Raw genomic sequence first — 18,580 nt, 5'->3', positions numbered from 1 at the left:
TTTTTTTTCAATTTTTCATCAGAAAACTTCAATCAAAAGGTTTTTTCTTTAATTTTGAATCAAAATTTTCTTCTGTCAAAAGATGTCACTGTCCAAAAAAAAGGGTGGTGGGGAGATTCTCAGACTCAAAATATTTGACGGGAAAATGGCTTTTTGGATGAAAATCTGTTTTTTCCATGAGAAAATTTCAAAACAAAGTGAAACTTGTCATTTCATTTTTATTCATTTCTTAATCTTCGCACAGCAAATTGTGAGAGATGCCATTTTTTTCACACTTTCTCACCTTCTTTTAAATTTCCCCATACAGTGGGAAAAGGTGGGGTAAAGTAAAGCAGTGAGAGACTAGGAGGAAAGAGGTTGAAAATCTAAACCCTGACAGTGAATACCAACATTTGGCAGGTCTGTTGAATCAGGGAGGGCCCTGTGGTGAGCAGAGGGCTCTTCTGGTGAGTAGACTACTCCACTTCCATCCTAGCACCCCATCCTGTGGTGAGCAGGGGTAGGATGACTTGGGTTTGATGAATCAGGGTTCTCCTGAAGTGAGGCTGAGGACATTGTCTTAGTAAGAAAAGCCCCAAACAAAGTGTGCTTCTTAATGTGGATTGAAAATAGATTTAATATCAATAAGTTAAAGGGAAGCTGAAAAATATAATTATTATTAGCTCTCTTCAATTTGCAGGTATAGTTTAAGGACATGAAATGGAGCAGCAGAACCTCACCAGTACAGTGACTGAATTTGTTCTCTTGGGCCTCACCCAGAATCAGCCGCTGAAGTGTTTTCTCTTCATGGTCTTCTTCGTAGTCTACGTGACCACCTGGCTGGGAAACTTCACCATCATCATCACGGTGATCGCCGACCACCAACTCCATACCCCCATGTACTTCCTGCTGGCCAACCTGGCTTTTATAGATGTCAGCGATTCCTCAGTCAATGCTCCCCACCTGCTTTCAGGTCTCCTCTCCCAGCATAAAACAGTCTCCTTTGAGGAGTGCATCCTCCAGATGTTCTTCTTCCACTTCATCGGGGGTACAATGGTGTTTTTTCTTGTGGGGATGGCCATTGATCGGTACGTGGCCATCTATAAGCCACTGAGATATTTGATTATCATGAACCGGGGCATGTGCACGGGGCTAGTGGTACTGGCATGGCTAGGTGGATTGGCTCACTCTGCTGTTCAAATTGGACTTCTCCTCCAGTTACCATTCTGTGGGCCTAACATCCTGGACAATTTTTATTGTGATGTCCCACAAGTCATCAAACTGGCCTGCACCGACACCTACTTGGTTGAACTGCAGATGGTCTTCAATGGTGGAGTGCTCCTCATCATACTATTTATCAGTCTGCTGATTTCCTACACCATCATCTTAGTCAAGATCAGGACACATATCACAGAAGGAAAACACAAGGCTCTGTCCACCTGTGGAGCCCAGATCTTGGTTGTGAGCTTAATATTCATTCCTAGCATCTTCATCTACGCTCGGCCCTTTAAGAAGTTCACCCTGGACAAGGCGGCCTCCATCTTTTTCACGGTCATCTCCCAAATGTTGAACCCAATGATCTACACCCTGAGAAATGCAGAGATGAAAATGGCCATCAAGAGGCTGATGAGCAGAATGCTGTTTTCATGGAAGAAACGAAGGACATCGGTTATCTTTGAATGATCATTTCTGTTAGAAACCGAACCTCAACACATCAGAGGGTGGATGTACACGCCATGTGAAATGTGCATTCCATCGAAGAGAACACATACTACATACTCATGAGAAATTGTGTTAATGAATAAATTACACATCCAGGGTGACAAATCTCCATTGAAGTTCATGGGGCCAACGAGTTTAGATCAGCATACCTTCATTGGAGTCAATGGGCCAGATCCCAGGCTTGTTTAAATCTTTATAGATCCATTGGCATCAGTGGCTAAGATCCCTAACTTCTGTACACAGATCCACTGGAGTCAGTGGGCCAGATCCCCAGCTGATGCAAAATGGTTTCGCTCACAAACAGCTGATTTTCTGACTCTGAAATTTATTGGTTAAAAAAAAATTCTACAAATGCTTTCAATTCCTGAAACATATCATTTCTTCTCAAAAGGAGCAACATGCAATTTCATATATGTTGAAAAAATTGTGTCCTTAATTAGCATAAATATTATTTTATAACGAATTATAGGAAAGGAATATGGTATTTTTAATATTGTATGGCTTAGACTTTTTACTCATACACATTTGCAGCTTACTTGTATTTTCTGTATGGCTAGTTATCAGTATGAGTTAATAAAATTGAGTCTTTATTTTCATAGAGGATAAGCGTTAATTCTTTTATATGTTTCCATTTCGATTTCTAGCTTTACAGGTTAAACTACAGGTCTTTGGTTGTTTTGTTTTTTTTATCCCTAATCCTGACTTTTACTGAGGTAATCAATCATTTTTTGATGGAATGTTGTTATTGTTAAAAGTGGCTTTTTAGACACTTTGAAAATGAAGTGAAAAATGTTATCATACATTATCCAGAGAGGGTTTGTTTTGTTTTGTTTTTGGCGGGGGGTGGGGAGTAGGTTTTACTTTTCTTCCTTCTTTTCTCCTCCTCTATTAATATTTTCCTTAGAAAATCAGAAGAAAGTAAAAAAGAGAACAGGGATAGAAGTAGGAAAAAAAATGAAAAACCAAAAAAAAAATCATCATTTTTAGATAAAAATGCTATTAATATTTATTTTAAAATACAAGTTCTTTACAACACCTGAAATGAAAAATGGCTTTGAAATTGTTCAATAATTTTGTGAAATATTTTATTTCTTTCCCAATCAACTTTATTTTTATACCTTTGCAGTAGTAAATTGTTGATCAGCTGTGAAATCTGGCTAAGTAATACCCAACCAATCTCCCACCCAACTGCCTCAGAGCAGTAGGAGAGTGGGTGGATGTTACTTCCAGCTGGAACATCAAAAGAATAGACAACTCATTTGTAACCCATGTCACCTGTGCAAAACCATTGATGACAGTAGAAGGGAACGGGAGATGCTGACGGCAGAATGATAAGGATTGGCATTGAACTGAAGTCACTGAGGGCGGGGTGTGAAAGAGATGGTGTAGCCCTGAGGATTAATCTGTTGGTCTGTATAAAATGTCTTTTTGATAAAAGTGTGTAGGCTTTATAGATTATAGAATTATTTGCAATAGCCGTAATGCAAGACACCTATAGACATCCAGGCCAGACACCCTGGCCAATTTCCTGCGTGACGCTGAAAGCAACCTTTAGGACCCTTACTTAGAAAAGTAATAATAGAATATAAACCTACGCAAATGTCTGGGGACATTTGAATGTCTGAAGACCTTTCACCTAGTAAGGGTGAAAAGTGGGGATTTTTGCCCACAAATCTAACAAGTACACCACAAATTGCGTACATATCTGTCACTCATACGCATATCTATGTGGGCCTATGAGGGATGGTACCCTAACCTTTCCGTGGGGGAAAGACAAATTTGGGCATAGGATTTCCGAATAAGCCCTATAAGAAGGGTGTTGATACACCATATGGTAGGCGATACATCCAGCTATCTTCCTTATCGTCTCACCTTGTCCCCCCCTTTGAAGGCTGTCAATTACTGATGGTATTTCTTTTCACAGCTGTAAGTATAAAGAAATCTAATGTCTGCTTTATCTTTTGAAAGCATATAGTTTATAGACTTATACTCAGTCTTTTTATTATTTCCTTTTAAAATAGGTGTTAATAACACCTAAGTTCAGAGTGAATTAGAACTGTGCATTATCATAGATTTATATCTCTTAAAGAACTGTGATATTTTGTAACTTTGTAATCTCAAACTGCTTTTAACATTTTGCATTTACTTATTGTTTCATTGATTTTAAATAAAAGGTCTTGATCGACTAATTTTGTCTCAGTGTAAGTTCCTGTCATATACCCCAATCTCCTTGTATAAATTCTGTGAAGCCTGATTTAGGACGAACTCTTATCTTCTGATCACACATATTGGCAAACCATACCCATATTATTAATATTGATTAATTATTATTAACATTACTAATTAATTAGAAAATTAATTATTAAATAAAACTAAATTAAGTGGATAAATTCCACTGACCCTACTAATCCACCCCAAATCAGGCTACAACGGGGATGCAGAGGGGTCACTGAGGGCAGTATTACAGTGGTGGCAATCATCCAGGTAACCTGAGAGAGAAAGAAAGAAGCAGGAATACAAATATGGCTACTTCCATGGCCATGAGATCAACAGATTTGGGTTGTGTTGCGGAAAATTGTAAGCAATTCCAAAATCCAGGGATATTTGCTGGAAATGAGTTGCCCCCAACACAAAATAGTGGAATTCTATTCTGTAATAAATTAGAGCAGATACGTCCATTTATTCTAACCTATGGTCCAGAATTTTAAGCTATTTAGCGACCTAGAATTATTTTCAATACCATCTTTGTAATCAGTGGGGATTAGACACCCATGTGCTTTTGAAAATCCCACTAGAGGCCTACATAGCTTTCAGAATCTGGCCCCAATTCTCTAATGCCTTCTGCTGCTGCCAACATACACCCAGACATTGGTTCAAGGTGCTGATCTTAGTCATTGGGTGAATAGCTTAGCCTACACACGCAACAATGGCCAGGCGAAATCCCCTCATTGCTGTCCCTGACATGGCTGGCAAAACCAGGGAGAAGAACATTCTCGCAGAAATGTTGATTCCAGGTCCCTCACTCACACCATATGTTCCCATAGAATCACAGATTATTAGGGACCTCAAGAGATCACCTAGTCCAACCCCCTGCTCAAAGCAGGACCAATCCCCAAATGGGATCCTCAAGGATTAAACTCACATCCCTGGGTTGAGCAAACCAATGCTCAAATCACTGAGCTATCCCTCCCCCATCTTCCTTTTCAGCTAGAATGTTGAAATTCTTGGACACTGAGTGTCCGTTGACTGTTAAGTCCAAAAGGACCGAATTTGAACTTTGACCTTTCAGTCAGAGCTCACCAACAGATGATCAGGATCTTCAACCGTGCTCTTGGCTCAAATGTGTTAAAGTGGACGAGAGGGACTTGGCATGAGCATGCCTGATTGTTCTAATCACTGCACCTCACTCCTCTCCTAGAACTGCCATACACTCCACAAGTCCCCATTCCTATCTCTGGCTCTGACCCCTGGAGCCGACTGATGTCTCAGTGCCAAAAGCAGCACCCATGAGCGCTGAGATTTCCACTGCTTTGGAGGCGAGACAAAGGCCCAGTTCATCCGCAGTGTCCTGAATATAATCCTTGCGTCAGCTCCAGACAACTCTGAAAAGTTTCGAAGCCTGTTGAGTTTGGATAGCTAAAAATAAACATGAAATAAACAAATAAAATAAACAAATGAAACACTTCAGGAACTTATTAATCATTCCTCTTGGGACTGGCTCCCCAAATCTCTGGGGAAGCAAGTTCTCGATCAAGCCCTGTAAAGCTCAGGGGGATTTCAGAAAGTCTTTGATCCCAGTGCCTGGGTAGATATGGAACATGTAAAAGATTTCTGGGAATGTGCCATTTTTGGAATCAAATTCCACTTCCCCTGTCAGTGGGCAATGAACATGTCTGAGATGTGACTTCCCCTGGCCATCCTCAGTCATTTGGAGGCAGCCAGCTCTGAGATCACCGACACAGCAGTCTGTGTGAGGTCATTACTTTCATTGTGCAAAAGCTGCCATTTACTACTAGCAGGGATAGGCGTTGTGATTGCAGGGCGGGGGGGGGTGGATGGGTGGGTGGGCAACTTTTCTGATATTTATTTGGATTTTTAGAGGCTCTTATGTGAATTATGAGGAGTGAACAGACCCTTTTAGTACAACTGTCTGAGACCTTCATGAGACTAGCTCTGTCTGAACAAGCTTTTCCTATGGCAGTGGCTCTATGCTGCTCTGATGTGAAAGACATTTCCTCTGAGGCAGGTTGGAACTGGGAAGTTACAACTGAAAAAAGCCCAGGGAAATGCCCTGATCTGTGGATATAATTTCAGTAAGATTCCCTGCACCTATTCTCCTTTGAAACTCCCAGATGGGGAGGAGACATGAATTAGGCAGGGTCCCAGAAAGCATCCGTAGTAGGGCAGAAATTGAATCAAGCTCCTCAGAATCCAAGATCCATGCGTTACCCAGAAATACATTCTCCCTCATCATGCGCAGCAACAGAACACTGTGCTTTAATGGTGAGATATTTAGGGCTGGTTGACATTTTTGGCAAAAACAAGCAAACAAAACAGCCCCAGAAATTTGAGCTTTTCCACAAAACCAAACTTTCATCTGGAAAAATCTCTTTTCTCTCTTTTTTAATGGAATGTTTAATTTCTTCCTTTTTTGTATGTAAATAAAATAATAGAAATTGTCACCCCACTACATAAACATCATTTTCCTACATATTTCTCACATATTTTAATTAAACATTTTTTGTTGGGAAAAAGTGATTTTTTCAACGACCTCAAAAGATTTTCAAAACTGTTAATGAGAGTTCAGCATCCATTATTCCATAGTAACTCTGAATATTTCACTCTAGATTCACACTTGGAAACATTTATGAGTTCACACTTTTTTAATGTGAGCATCTAAATTTCAGCACCAGAATCCGTACGCACCTTAATAAAGCAATGGCATTTTTCAGAGATGTTGAGCACATGGTAGTCCTGCTCAAGTAAACTAGACAAAATTCCTTCTCTTCTTGGAGCCACTTGAAGAGGCCAAAGACCAACATCATGTTAAGGTGGGTTACAGGTGTTCAGTACCTCTGATATCAAGACCAGGAGTTGGGCAACAGAATCCCATGAATCAGTGGTTCACAGATTTTCCATTGCAATTCTCCTCCCATCTTGTGAGGATCTAGCTAGGATCCCCCTCCGATTTAGCATCAATGATCCCCAAGATGAGAGCCCCTGGATTCTGAGAATCGCCGCCTAAATGCACTCCCTGCAAATCCACTTGCTTCCCAAACCAAAACCTCTAGACCCAGCCAGGAATCTGTGGACGATGGGTGCTCCATCAGGACTTCAGGAAGATTAATTTATATAGTGGTTAGTATGAGGCTTGTTTGGGTGTGCAGTTCGCTCCTATTCACTGGTGGAGATTGTAGTGTCTGCTGAAGCAGGGTTACTGAACACTGAGGCTTGGGACAGCTATATAGAATTTAGCAAACAAACGAAATTCATAATCCAATGTGTTTCTTAAGGTGCAGTTAATGCTCATTTCATGTCAGTAACATGTAGTGGGATTACATAATGATTATTATCATCACTCTTCCCTCTGCAGGAGCATTTTGAAGTTCATAAATGGAGCAGGAGAACCTCACCACCACAGTGACAGAATTTGTCCTCTTGGGCCTCACCCAAAGTCCTGAGCTGCAGCGATTCCTCTTCATTGTCTTCTTCATAGTCTACCTGACAACCTGGCTGGGAAACTTCACCATCATCATCACTGTGATCACCGAGCACCAGCTCCACACCCCCATGTACTTCCTGCTGGCCAACCTGGCTTTCATGGATGTCGGCGACTCATTAGTAAATGCTCCAAAATTTCTGGCAGGTCTCCTCAGCCAGCGTAAAACCATCTCGTTCAATGAGTGCTTCCTGCAGATGTTCTTCTTCCACTTCATCGCCGGAGCAATGTCATTTTGCCTTGTGGGGATGGCAGTCGATCGGTATGTGGCCATCTATAAACCCCTGCGGTATTTGACAATCATGAACCCTGGTGTGCTCGTGGGGATAGTGGTACTGGCATGGCTGGGTGGATTGGCTCACTCTGCTGTTCAGATTGGACTGCTCCTCCAGTTACCATTCTGTGGGCCAAATGTCCTGGACAATTTCTACTGTGATGTTCCACAGGTCATCAAACTGGCTTGTACCGAGACTCACCTGGTCGAACTGCAGATGGTCTTCAATGGTGGAGTGCTACTTGTAATGATATTCATCATTCTGCTTATTTCCTATGCTACCATCTTAGTCAAGATAAGGACATACCTAACAGAAGTGAAACACAAGGCTCTGTTGACCTGTGGAACCCAGATTACCGTGGTGTGTTTAATATTCATACCCTGCATCTTCATCTATGCTCGACCCTTCCAGAAGTTCACCCTGGACAAGGTGGTCTCAGTCATTTACACTGTAATCACGCCAATGCTGAACCCGATGATCTACACGCTGAGGAATGCTGAGATGAAGAAGGCCATCAAGAGACTAATGAGGAGAGTGCTGTGCTCAAGGAGGGAAATAAATACATAATTTATCTTTCAATGTCAATTTGTGTTGAAAAACTGAATTCAGCATAGCAGAGAGCAGATGTAGGGGTATGTGGAATGTATTGTGTGGTCATACAGTGCACTCATGAGAAACTGTGCTCACAAATGAGTGATAGACTGAGGGCCAGAACCTCCATAAAGGGAAGAAAAGCAATTGGTTTAAATAAGATATGACTCCATCCGGGTAAATGGGCCAGATCCCCAGCTAGAGAAAATGGGGGCATCTCCCTAAATTGCTTCCACCAGCTTAGGCTTTGACACTGAGACTTGATGGTTGAAATTATTCTAAGAATGATTTTGACCAATGAGGAATCCATGAGGAATCAATATCTTCTATGAGAAAAGAGCTGTTCAGTATATTAAGTGTCATAAATAATGTACTGGTTGTGGTGAGGTTATTACTGTAGAGTATTGCAAGAAGTGATTAGGAATAATCTTTTGCTTTATGGCTTATATTTTTATCCCTTATACATATACAACCCTTACCTGTATTTGTCATGTGACTTTCCATCAAAGTGATTTAAGAATGATCAAACCTTACGTTCACAAGGAAGTGATTTTAATTTTCATACATGCTATTTCTGTTTCTATCTCTGACTTCACAGGTAAAAAGCCAAAAACAAACAAAACACAACTTGGACTTGCTTGTCTTTTCTGTTAATCGTTATATAGAGTGCAGTAAAGGATAGAGTTGGGAAACATTTTGATGGATTTTTTTTATAGTGTCCGTTTCATTGATAATATATAAATAATATTTTTAAAAGTTTCTGTACATATTCCAGATTTTTGTTGTCAAGGGGAAAAAAAGATGTTGATGTTTCCATATTTACTTCGAAAGAAAGAAAGAAAGAAAGAAAGAAAGAAAGAAAGAAAGAAAGAAAGAAAGGAAAATTGGTGGATATTTTGTTATAAAGGAAACAATTATGAAATTTTCCAGTAAGAGAAAAACAGAGTTGTTTTCCAAATATAAATAATTTTGTAAACTTTCAAATAATATTATGGTTCTTTTTTTTTCTCAAAAAGTTCTTTATTCTCAAAATGTAAGAGCTAAAGGAGCTGTTCTACATTGATAATTATTTAGATCAAACTGTGCACCTGTTCCACAACAGATCTACTCTTCCTGTGTATCAGAACATGAGTTTCAGATCCAGAAATGAATTATAACTATCTATACTCCTGTTAAGACCTCCAATACAAACACTGCTCTGCAACAACAGCTTCACACTATTTCTAGAGAGAAAAGGTAGGTAATGTAATACCTTTTCTTGTGCCACCTTCTGTTGGTGTAAGAGACAAGCTTTCATGATTACACAGAGCTCTTCTTCTGGTCTGGGAAACTTACTCAGAGTGTCACAGCTAAATACAAGATGGAACTGATAGTTTAGCATCTAGAGCTGGGGATCATTCAAAGTGAAGTTGCCCATTAACAAGGCTCCAGTCATAGGGAGGAAAGAAATGGGGGGGCAGACATGACACTAAATGCCCAAATAGCAACTATGTGGGTGAAACCAGACAATCACAACTCTCTCTAATGAACTCACACAGGAAAATGATAATGGCCCAAAACACCTCATCACACCTGGGTGAACACTTTTCACTAAAAAAAAAAACAGGAGTACTTGTGGCACCTTAAAGACTAACAAATGATAACTCTAAATCTGACCTGTCAGTCCTCATGCTCAAAGGAAACCTGCACAACACTGGGTAAGCTCAAAAGATTGTCTCTCTTGCCAACAGATGTGTCAAGTAAAAGATATTACCTCCCCCACCTTGTCTCTCCAGTATCCTCAGACTGACACAGTTACTGCATACACACTATTTCTGACTGTAATATCTTTAGAACAGAACTGTCAATCAATGTCAAATCAATCACACCTATATATAATGAATGAAGTCAACAAGAACATAAAAAATTAAGGGTTTGGTATTCAACTGAGGTCGGTGGGGTCAGCATGTGACCGGGATGGAGACTACTGAAAGGCACTGAGGGCAAGGTGTCAAAGAGATGGGTTTCCACAAGGGTCCACCGGGAGGGCAGCTTTTCAATTATGGAGACCATCTAGGTAACCCGAGAAAGGCAGAGTGAGAGAGGCGTGGAGAAAAATATAATTGCTTCTATGCCCATGCGGTCAGCAGACTTGGGTTGCGTTGGGAAAAATGGTAAGTGATTGATCTGCTCCCAACCCAACAGATCAGAATTCTTGTCTCTTGCAAGCCGGCCCAGGTGGGTCTATTCAGTTCTGTTCAAGGCATAAGGGCGAGTTTTTTAAAGGTATTTAGGGGGCCCAGTGGAATGTCCAGAAGCACCTAGGTGCCTTTGTACTCAATGGGTTTAGGCACTCAGGTGCTTTTGGAAATCCCATTAAGTGCCTAAATAGCTTTAAAAAACTGGCGCTAATACTCTGAACGTCCCTGCTGCTGCCTACACACATCTGGGCATCAGTCTAATGTGCTGCTCAGTCCCCCCACACATAACAAGCGATCCCCTCCCTGTTTTCCTGACGTGACTGGCAAATTCAGGAGAAGATCTTTCTAGTGGAGATGTTGGTCCCAGGTCCCTCACTGACGCGATGTTCTTGTTGAGCTGGAATGTTGAAATTCTTGGACACTGATTGTCCATTGGCTGCTGAGTGCAAAAGGGGACCGAATTTGAACTTTGACCTTTCAGGCAGTGCTCACCTAAAGGTAATCCGGATATTCAGCCTGCTCGTAGCTCAAGTATATTAAAGAGGGTGTGAAGGACTTGGCATGACCATGCATGCTTGTTCTAACCACTATACCTCACTCCCCTCCTAGACCTGGCATACAACCCACAAGTCTCTATCTCTGACCCCTGGAGCAGACTGATCTCTCAGTGCCAGGAGAAACACTCAGGAGTCCTGGGATTTCTGCTACTTTGGAGGCCAGACAAACACCCTGTTCATCCACTGTGTCCCGACTATCCTCCTTGTGTCAGCCCCAGACAACTCTGCAAATTTTACAAGCCTCTTGAGTTTGGATGGCCAGAAATAAACATGAACTAAATGAAACACTCCAGGAACTTATTAAAGATTTTCCTTGTGGTGCAATCTCCACACCTCTGGGGAAGCAATTTCTCAATCAAGCCCCGCCCACTATCCTCCTTGTGTCAGCCCCAGACAACTCTGCAAATTTTACAAGCCTCTTGAGTTTGGATGGCCAGAAATAAACATGAACTAAATGAAACACTCCAGGAACTTATTAAAGATTTTCCTTGTGGTGCAATCTCCACACCTCTGGGGAAGCAATTTCTCAATCAAGCCCCGCCCAGTATCCTGTCTACCAACAGCGGCCAATGCCAGGTGCCCCAGAGGGAGTGAACCTAACAGGCAAAGATCAAGTGATCTCTATCCTGCCATTCATATCCATCCTCTGAAAAACAGAAGCTAGGGACACCATTCCTTACCCAGCTCTAGACATTGTGATAGCAGGTGATGGAGGTGGGAAGACAGCTTTTCTGATATTCAGGGCCGACCAGGGCGGTGGGGGGCAAGTGGAGCAATTTGCCCCAGGCCCCGGGCCCCGCAGGGGCCCTATGAGCCCTGGCCTGGCAGCGGTCGGGGTCTTTGGCCGGCATTTCGGCCGGCGGAGGGCCCTTCATTGCTGCCAAAGACGCGGGGCGACTGAAGGGCCCCCTGCCGCCAAAGACACGGACCGCTGCCGGGTGAGTACAAGTGCCGTGGCTTCCCCGTTTTGCCCCAGGCCCCCTGAATCCTCTGAGCGTCCCTGCTGATATTGACTTGGATATTTAGAGGAACCTAAGTGAGTCAGAAAGAGAACTGAGAACAGAACCTATCTGAGACCTTCTGTGAGACTATCTCTGTCTGACCAAGCTTCTCCTATGGCTTCTCCTATGGCTCTTTGCTGCTCTGATGTGAAAGACATTTTCTCTGAGGAGGTTGGAGCATGGAAGTGAAAACTGGGAATAGCCCAGGGAAGTGCCGTGATCTGTGGATAAATCCTGAGTGCAATTCCTTGCATATAACTTCCTTATTCTTCTTTAAAACTCCCCGATGAGGAGGGGATATGAGTTCTCCAGGGTGCCATAAAGATGTCTGCAGTAGGGCAGAATTTCTGTGACAGAACTGTAGCCGTCCTTCCACTTTCCTCATGGAAACAGAGCACGGTCCTTTAAGGATGAGATTTTTAGGGCTAGATGATATTCTTGTGCAGGGAAGGTGGTGGGACATCCTGCTGAAGAATGAGCTTCCCTCGAAATACAAATTGCAGATAGGAAAATCTCTTCTTTCATTTTGTTACCAAAAAATTGAATTGGAAGTTTTATTTCTTACTCTTTCAAAGGCAAAAGGAATGAGAGAAAGGGTCCCCCCGCCTACCCCCTGCCATGCACACAACATTTTCTCACATAGTTTTATTTTTTCCTTTGCAAAAGGTGAGGTAAAGTAAAAAGTGAGGGGAAAAAATTGATTGAGGGGACATTAAAAGTAGCATGGCCAAGCAGAGAGAGCACTGGACTGGAACGCAGAAAATTTCTGTTATATTCCCAGCTCTACTGATAGCCTGCAAGTGATATTGTCTAACTCACATCCCCTCTGTGCCTCAGTTTCCCATCTGTTGGATAGGATTAACAATAGTGACCTCCTCTGTAAGCTGCTTTGAGATCCATGGATGAACCCCACTATACAGGGCTAAGTGTCATTAAAAGTGACAATATTTTTCGTTTCCCCAAAAAAAGGAGCCAAAATTTGAAAGAAAAAAATATTTACTATTGAAACAAAAACATTGTGGGAAATGAAATTTTCATAGAATCATAGAAATGTCGGGCTGGAAGGGACCTTGTGAGGTCATCAAGTCCAGCCCCTGCACTGAGGCAGGATCGAGTGAACCTAACCCATCCCTGACAGGTTTTTGCCCAACCTGTTGTTAAAACCCCCCAGTGATGGAGATTCCACCACCTCCCCTGGAAGCCTGTTCCAACGCTTAACAACTCTGAGAGTTAGAAAGGTTTTGCTAATATCTAACCTAAATCTCCCTTGCTGCAGAATAAGCCCATTGCTTCTTGTCCTCCCCTCAGTGGACGTGAAGAACAATTGATCCCCATCCTCTGTATAACAGCCTTTAACAAATTGGAACACTGCTCTTAGGTCCCCCTCAGTCTTCTTTTCTCAAGACTAAACATGTCCTTTATTTCTGACCTTTCCTCATAGGTCAGGTTTTCTAAAGCTTTTATCATTTTTGATGTTCTCCTCTGGATCTCTCCAGTTGGTCCGTGTCTTTCCTAAATTGTAGCACCCAGAACTGGACACAATACACCAGCTGAAGCCTCACCAATGTTGAGCTGAGAGGGACAGTTACCTCCTGTGCCTTACGTACACCCCAGTATGATATTAGCCTTTTTCACAACTTCATCATGTTGAATAATATTCATTTTCTGAGCCACTCTGACCCCCATCTCTCCCGATCCTTTTCAGCAAATATGGCATCTGTGCTAACCATGCAGTACCTGGCTAGCTCAGTCAGTAGCATATGAGACTTTTAATCCTAGGGGTGTGGGTTCATGTCCTGCATTAGATACAGCAAATTTTTTATTTAGTTGGTATTGGTTCTGCTTTGAGCAGGGGGTTAGACTAGATGACCTCCTAAGTTCCCTTCAAACCCTGAGATTCTATGATTCTATAATTCTATGCCCCATTTTGTAGCTGTGGATTTGATTTTTCCTTCCCAAGTGAAGTACTTTGCACCTATTTTATTTTAATTTCATCTCATTGATTTTGGACCAATTCTCATGTTTCTCAAGGTCATTATGAATTCTAATCTAGTCCTTCAAAGGGTTTTCGACCAGTTCTAGAGATGCGCAAAAATGTTAATCGGAGTACAGCATAAACAAGTCCATGGCAGCTTGGAATATTTCACTCTATATGCACACTTGGAAACATTTATGTATTTACACTTTTGAAATGCGAGTGCTTAAGTTCAGCACCAGAATCATGGGCATCATAATACAGCTACATCATTCTTCAGAGATGTTGAGCACACCTTAGTCCTAGTAAAGTTAATCAGATTTAATTTCTTCTCTTTTTGTAGTAACTAGAAGGTGGCAAAGACCATCATTATGGTAAGGTGGGATACACGTTAGGAACTCTGATATCAAGGTCATGAATTTGGCATCAGAACCCCTGAATCGGTGTGTCTAAAGTTTTCCATTGCAACTCCCTCCCATCTTGTGAGGCTCTAGCTGGGATCTCCCTACCATTTAGCCTCTGTGACCCCTCCGATGAGAATCTCTGGACACGGAGAATCTCTGCTATGCACACCCGCAGCAAATCCATATTCTTCCCACCCTGAACCTAGGCCCCTTCAGGAATCTGTGGCCCATCAGAGGTGTGCCCCATCAGGGCTACAGGAAGAAGAATGGAGACTGTGGGTTAGCAGAGGGCTTGTCTGGGTGTGTAGACCACTCCTCTTCACTCCCTGTGACCCCAGGAGTGGAGAGGTCCACTGGTGGAGCTCACAGGTTCTGCTGAAGCAGATTTACTCACAACCAGGGCTGAGGATACAGTGTGGAATTTAGCAAACAAAGGAAATTCCCAAGCAAATGTTTTTATCAAGGTGGAGTTAATGTTCATTTAATGTCAGTAATGCAGTAGGATCACATCATAATTATTATCACCACTGTTCCCTCTGCAGGCACATTTTGAGGTTAACAAATGGAGAAGAGCCTCACTACCCCAGTGACAGAATTTATCCTCTTGGGCCTCACTCAGAGTCCTGATCCAAAGTGATTCCTCTTTGTGGTTTTCCTCATCGTCTACATGACCACCTGGCTGGGAAACTTCACCATCATCACCATGGTGATCACCAGCCACCAGCTCCACAGCCCCATGTACTTTCTGCGGGCCAACTTGGCTTTCCTGTATGTCAGTGAATCATCAGTAAATGCTCCAAAATTGCTGGTGGGTCTCCTCACTCAGCTTATAACCATCTCCTTCAATGAGTGCTTCCTGCAGATTTTTTCCACTTTATTAGGGGTGCAATGTCATTTTGTCTTTTGGTAATGGCTCTCGTTTGGTACATGGCCATCTATAAACCACTGAGATACTTGACTATCATGAACCAAGGTGTGTGCATGGCATTAGTGTTCAGTGCATGGCTGGGTGGGTTGGCTCACTCTGCTGTTCAGCTTGGACTGCTCCTCCAGTTACCATTCTGTAGTCCAAATGTCTTGGACAATTTCTACTGTGATGTCCCACAAGTCATCAAACTGGCCTGTATTGACACTCACCTGGTAGAACTGCACATGATCTTCAATGGTGGGGTGCTGCTCATAATAGCATTCATCATAGTGCTTTCATTTTAGTGAAGATCATGACACATATTACAGAAGGGAAATACAAGGCTTCATCCACTTGTGGAACTCAAATTACTGTGGTGCATATACAATTCATACCCAGCATCTTTGTCTATGCTCAGCCATTCAAGCACTTCACCCTAGACAAGGTGGTTTCAGCCATTTACACTGTAATCACCCCGATGCTGAACTTGATGATCTACATGCTAAGAAATGCCGAGATAAAGAAGGCCATCAGGAGACTGGTGAGCAAAGTGCTGTGCTCAGGGAGGAAGATAGAGGCATAATTTATCTTTCAATGTCCATTTGTGTTAAAAACCTGATCTCAGCAGGTATTAGACAGGAGATGTATGTAGCCTGTGAAATGTGTAAGAGATCACATAGTGCTCTCTCATCAGACTTTGTGAAACATAGAACATCAAGGTTGGAAGGGATCTCAGGACGTCATCTTGACCAACCCCCTGCTCAAAGCAGGACCAATCCCCAGACAGATTTTTACCCCAGTTCCCTAAATGGCCCCTTTAAGGATTGAAGTCATAACCCTGGGTTTAGCAGGCCAATGCTCAAACCACTGAGCTATCCCTGCCCATCTGCTAACAATTTTGTTATAAAGTGAGGGCAAGAACCTCCATATACGTAGAAAAAGTGGACGGTGTAAATATGGGTTTATACTGAGGATTCTTGATTCAGATTCTTCTAAGAATGATTTCAACTGACGAGGAATCGATGAAAATCAAAAACTTCTCCAAAAAAAAAGATTGGTTGAATAAATTATGTATCATAACTAATGTACTAAATGTGATAAAGAGGTTAATATAAAATGTTCCAATGGGTGAATAAAAACATTCTTTTTATTTACAACTTATTCTTTTTCTCCTTTCTACACATAGAACACTTATTTGTCTTTACCTAATGGCTTCTCATCAGAATGGTTTAATAATATTGAGGCCTTATATTCACATGGAACTGGTTTTAATTTTCCTACATGATGTTACTAATTATATCTCTAACTGCACATGCTGAACTATACTCATCTCTGGTGTTCTTTTCTCCTAATATTGATATAAACAAATAAGAATATATATAAGAATAGCCATACTGGGTCAGACCAAAGGTCCATCCAGCCCAGTATCCTGTCTGCCGACAGTGGCCAATGCCAGGTGCCTCAGGGGGAGTGAACCTAATAGGTAACGATCAAGTCATCTCTCTCCTTCCATCCATCTCCACCCACTGACAAACAGAGGCTAGGGACACCATTCCTTACCCATCCTGGCTAATAACCATTAATGGACTTAACCTACATTAATTTATCTAGTTATCTTCTAAATCCTTTTATAGTCCAAGCCTTCACAACCTCCTCAGGCAAGGAGTTCCACATGTTGACTGTGTGCTGTGTGAAGAAGAACTTCCTTTTATTTATTTTAAACCTGCTGCCCATTAATTTCATTTGGTGGTCCCTAGTTATCATATTATGGGAACAAGTAAATAACTTTTCCTTATTTACTTTCTCCACACCACTCATGATTTTATATACCTCTATCATACCGCCCACTTAGTCTCCTCTTTTCCAAGCTGAAGAGTCCTAGCCTCTTTAGTCTTTCCTCATATGGGACCCTCTCCAAACCCCTAATCATTTTAGTTGCCCTTCTCTGAACCTTTTCTAATGCCAGTACATCTTTTTTGAGATGAGGAAACCACATCTGTACACAGTATTCAAGCTGTGGGAGTACCATGGATTTATATAAGGGCAATAAGATATTCTCCAATTTATTCTTTATCCCTTTTTAAATGATTCCTAACATCCTGTTTTCTTTTTTGACTGCCACTGCACACTGCGTGGATGTCTTCAGAGAACTATCCACAATGACAATCCACGATAACTCCAAGATCTCAAGAACATGGATTTATAAACATATAAAAACATTTTTGCTGGATTTTTTTGGTGTCCTTTCCATTGTTAACAAATAAATAATGGGTAATAAATGACTTCAAATATTTTCTGTATATATATATATTTTTAAAAAAAGAACAAATTTTCCTAATGATTCTTAGTTTTTTAATTTTTCCATATTGATTCCTTATATACTAAGAAAGAAAGAATAAATATGAAATTTTAAAGTAAGAGGACATGATGGGGAGGGGGCTGCAATGAGGTCACTGAGGGCAGGGGGGAAAAATTATAGAAATATACCTAGAAATAGAAGGGACATTGAAAGGTCATTAAGTCCAGTCCCCTGCCTTTACTAGCAGGATCAAGTACTGATTTTTGCCCCAAATGGCCTTTTAAAGGATTGAATAGACAACCCTGGGTTAAGCAAGCCACTGTTCAAACCACTGAGCTATCCCTCCTCCCATGTCCTCTGAGGGCAGGGTGTGAAGGGGAGGGGGCTGCAAAGGGGTCAATGAAGGCAGGATTTGGAGGGGAGCTACACAATTATCTCTGAGGGCAGTGCTGATCGGGATGGCGCTCCACAGGGGTCATTGAGCGCAGGGTGTGGAGGGGAGGGGGCTTCACAGAGGACACTGAGGGCTGGGTTTTGGGGGGCAGGTGTGTCACTGGGGAGAAGGTGTGCAGAGGAGGGGGCTGCATTGGGATCACTGAGGGCAGGGTGGGGTCTGCACACAGGTCACTGAGGGCAGAAGTTGTAGGTAAGAGGATACCCAGTGTTTAAGATGGGCTGAATGCTATAAGGAAGACTGACTTTTTTTCCTTGCCACATGACTATCCATTGTTGTCATGAATGACTATGAGTTGTCCTTGTGAGTTCCAATATACAGGAACACCTCACTTAACGTTGTAGTTATGTTCCTGAAAAATGCAACTTTAAGCAAAATAATGATGGAGGGATAGCTCAGTGGTTTGAGCCTTGGCTTGCTAAACCCAGAGTCATAAATTCAATCGTTAAGGGGGCCAGTTGGGGATTGGTCCTGCTTTGAGCAGCGGGGGTTGGACTAGATGACCTCTTGAGGTCTC

General features: G+C 42.0%; 2 protein-coding genes and 1 pseudogene across 2 annotated transcripts; all 3 read left to right on the top strand.

Annotated features, from left to right (window-relative positions):
• The first annotated feature begins 699 nt into the window (after positions 1-699).
• LOC123348723 (olfactory receptor 4D1-like) lies at positions 700-1,840 on the top strand. The gene is made up of 2 exons (XM_044986336.1): positions 700-1,619; positions 1,819-1,840. Exons 1-2 carry the CDS (start codon positions 700-702, stop codon positions 1,838-1,840), a joined length of 942 nt encoding a protein of 313 aa, XP_044842271.1.
• A 5,474-nt stretch (positions 1,841-7,314) lies between these two features.
• Positions 7,315-8,262, top strand: LOC123348922 (olfactory receptor 4D2-like). Its single transcript, XM_044986620.1, has one exon. It carries the CDS (start codon positions 7,315-7,317, stop codon positions 8,260-8,262), a length of 948 nt encoding a protein of 315 aa, XP_044842555.1.
• Positions 8,263-15,139: 6,877 nt separating this feature from the next.
• On the top strand, positions 15,140-15,893 carry LOC123347811 (annotated as a pseudogene).
• The last annotated feature ends 2,687 nt before the right edge of the window (positions 15,894-18,580 follow it).

The sequence above is a fragment of the Mauremys mutica genome, chromosome 13 (genome assembly GCF_020497125.1).
Source record: "Mauremys mutica isolate MM-2020 ecotype Southern chromosome 13, ASM2049712v1, whole genome shotgun sequence".
Taxonomy (NCBI): domain Eukaryota; kingdom Metazoa; phylum Chordata; order Testudines; family Geoemydidae; genus Mauremys; species Mauremys mutica.
The sequence above is the reverse complement of the archived record's forward strand: the minus strand, read 5'-3'. Positions and strand labels throughout refer to the sequence as shown.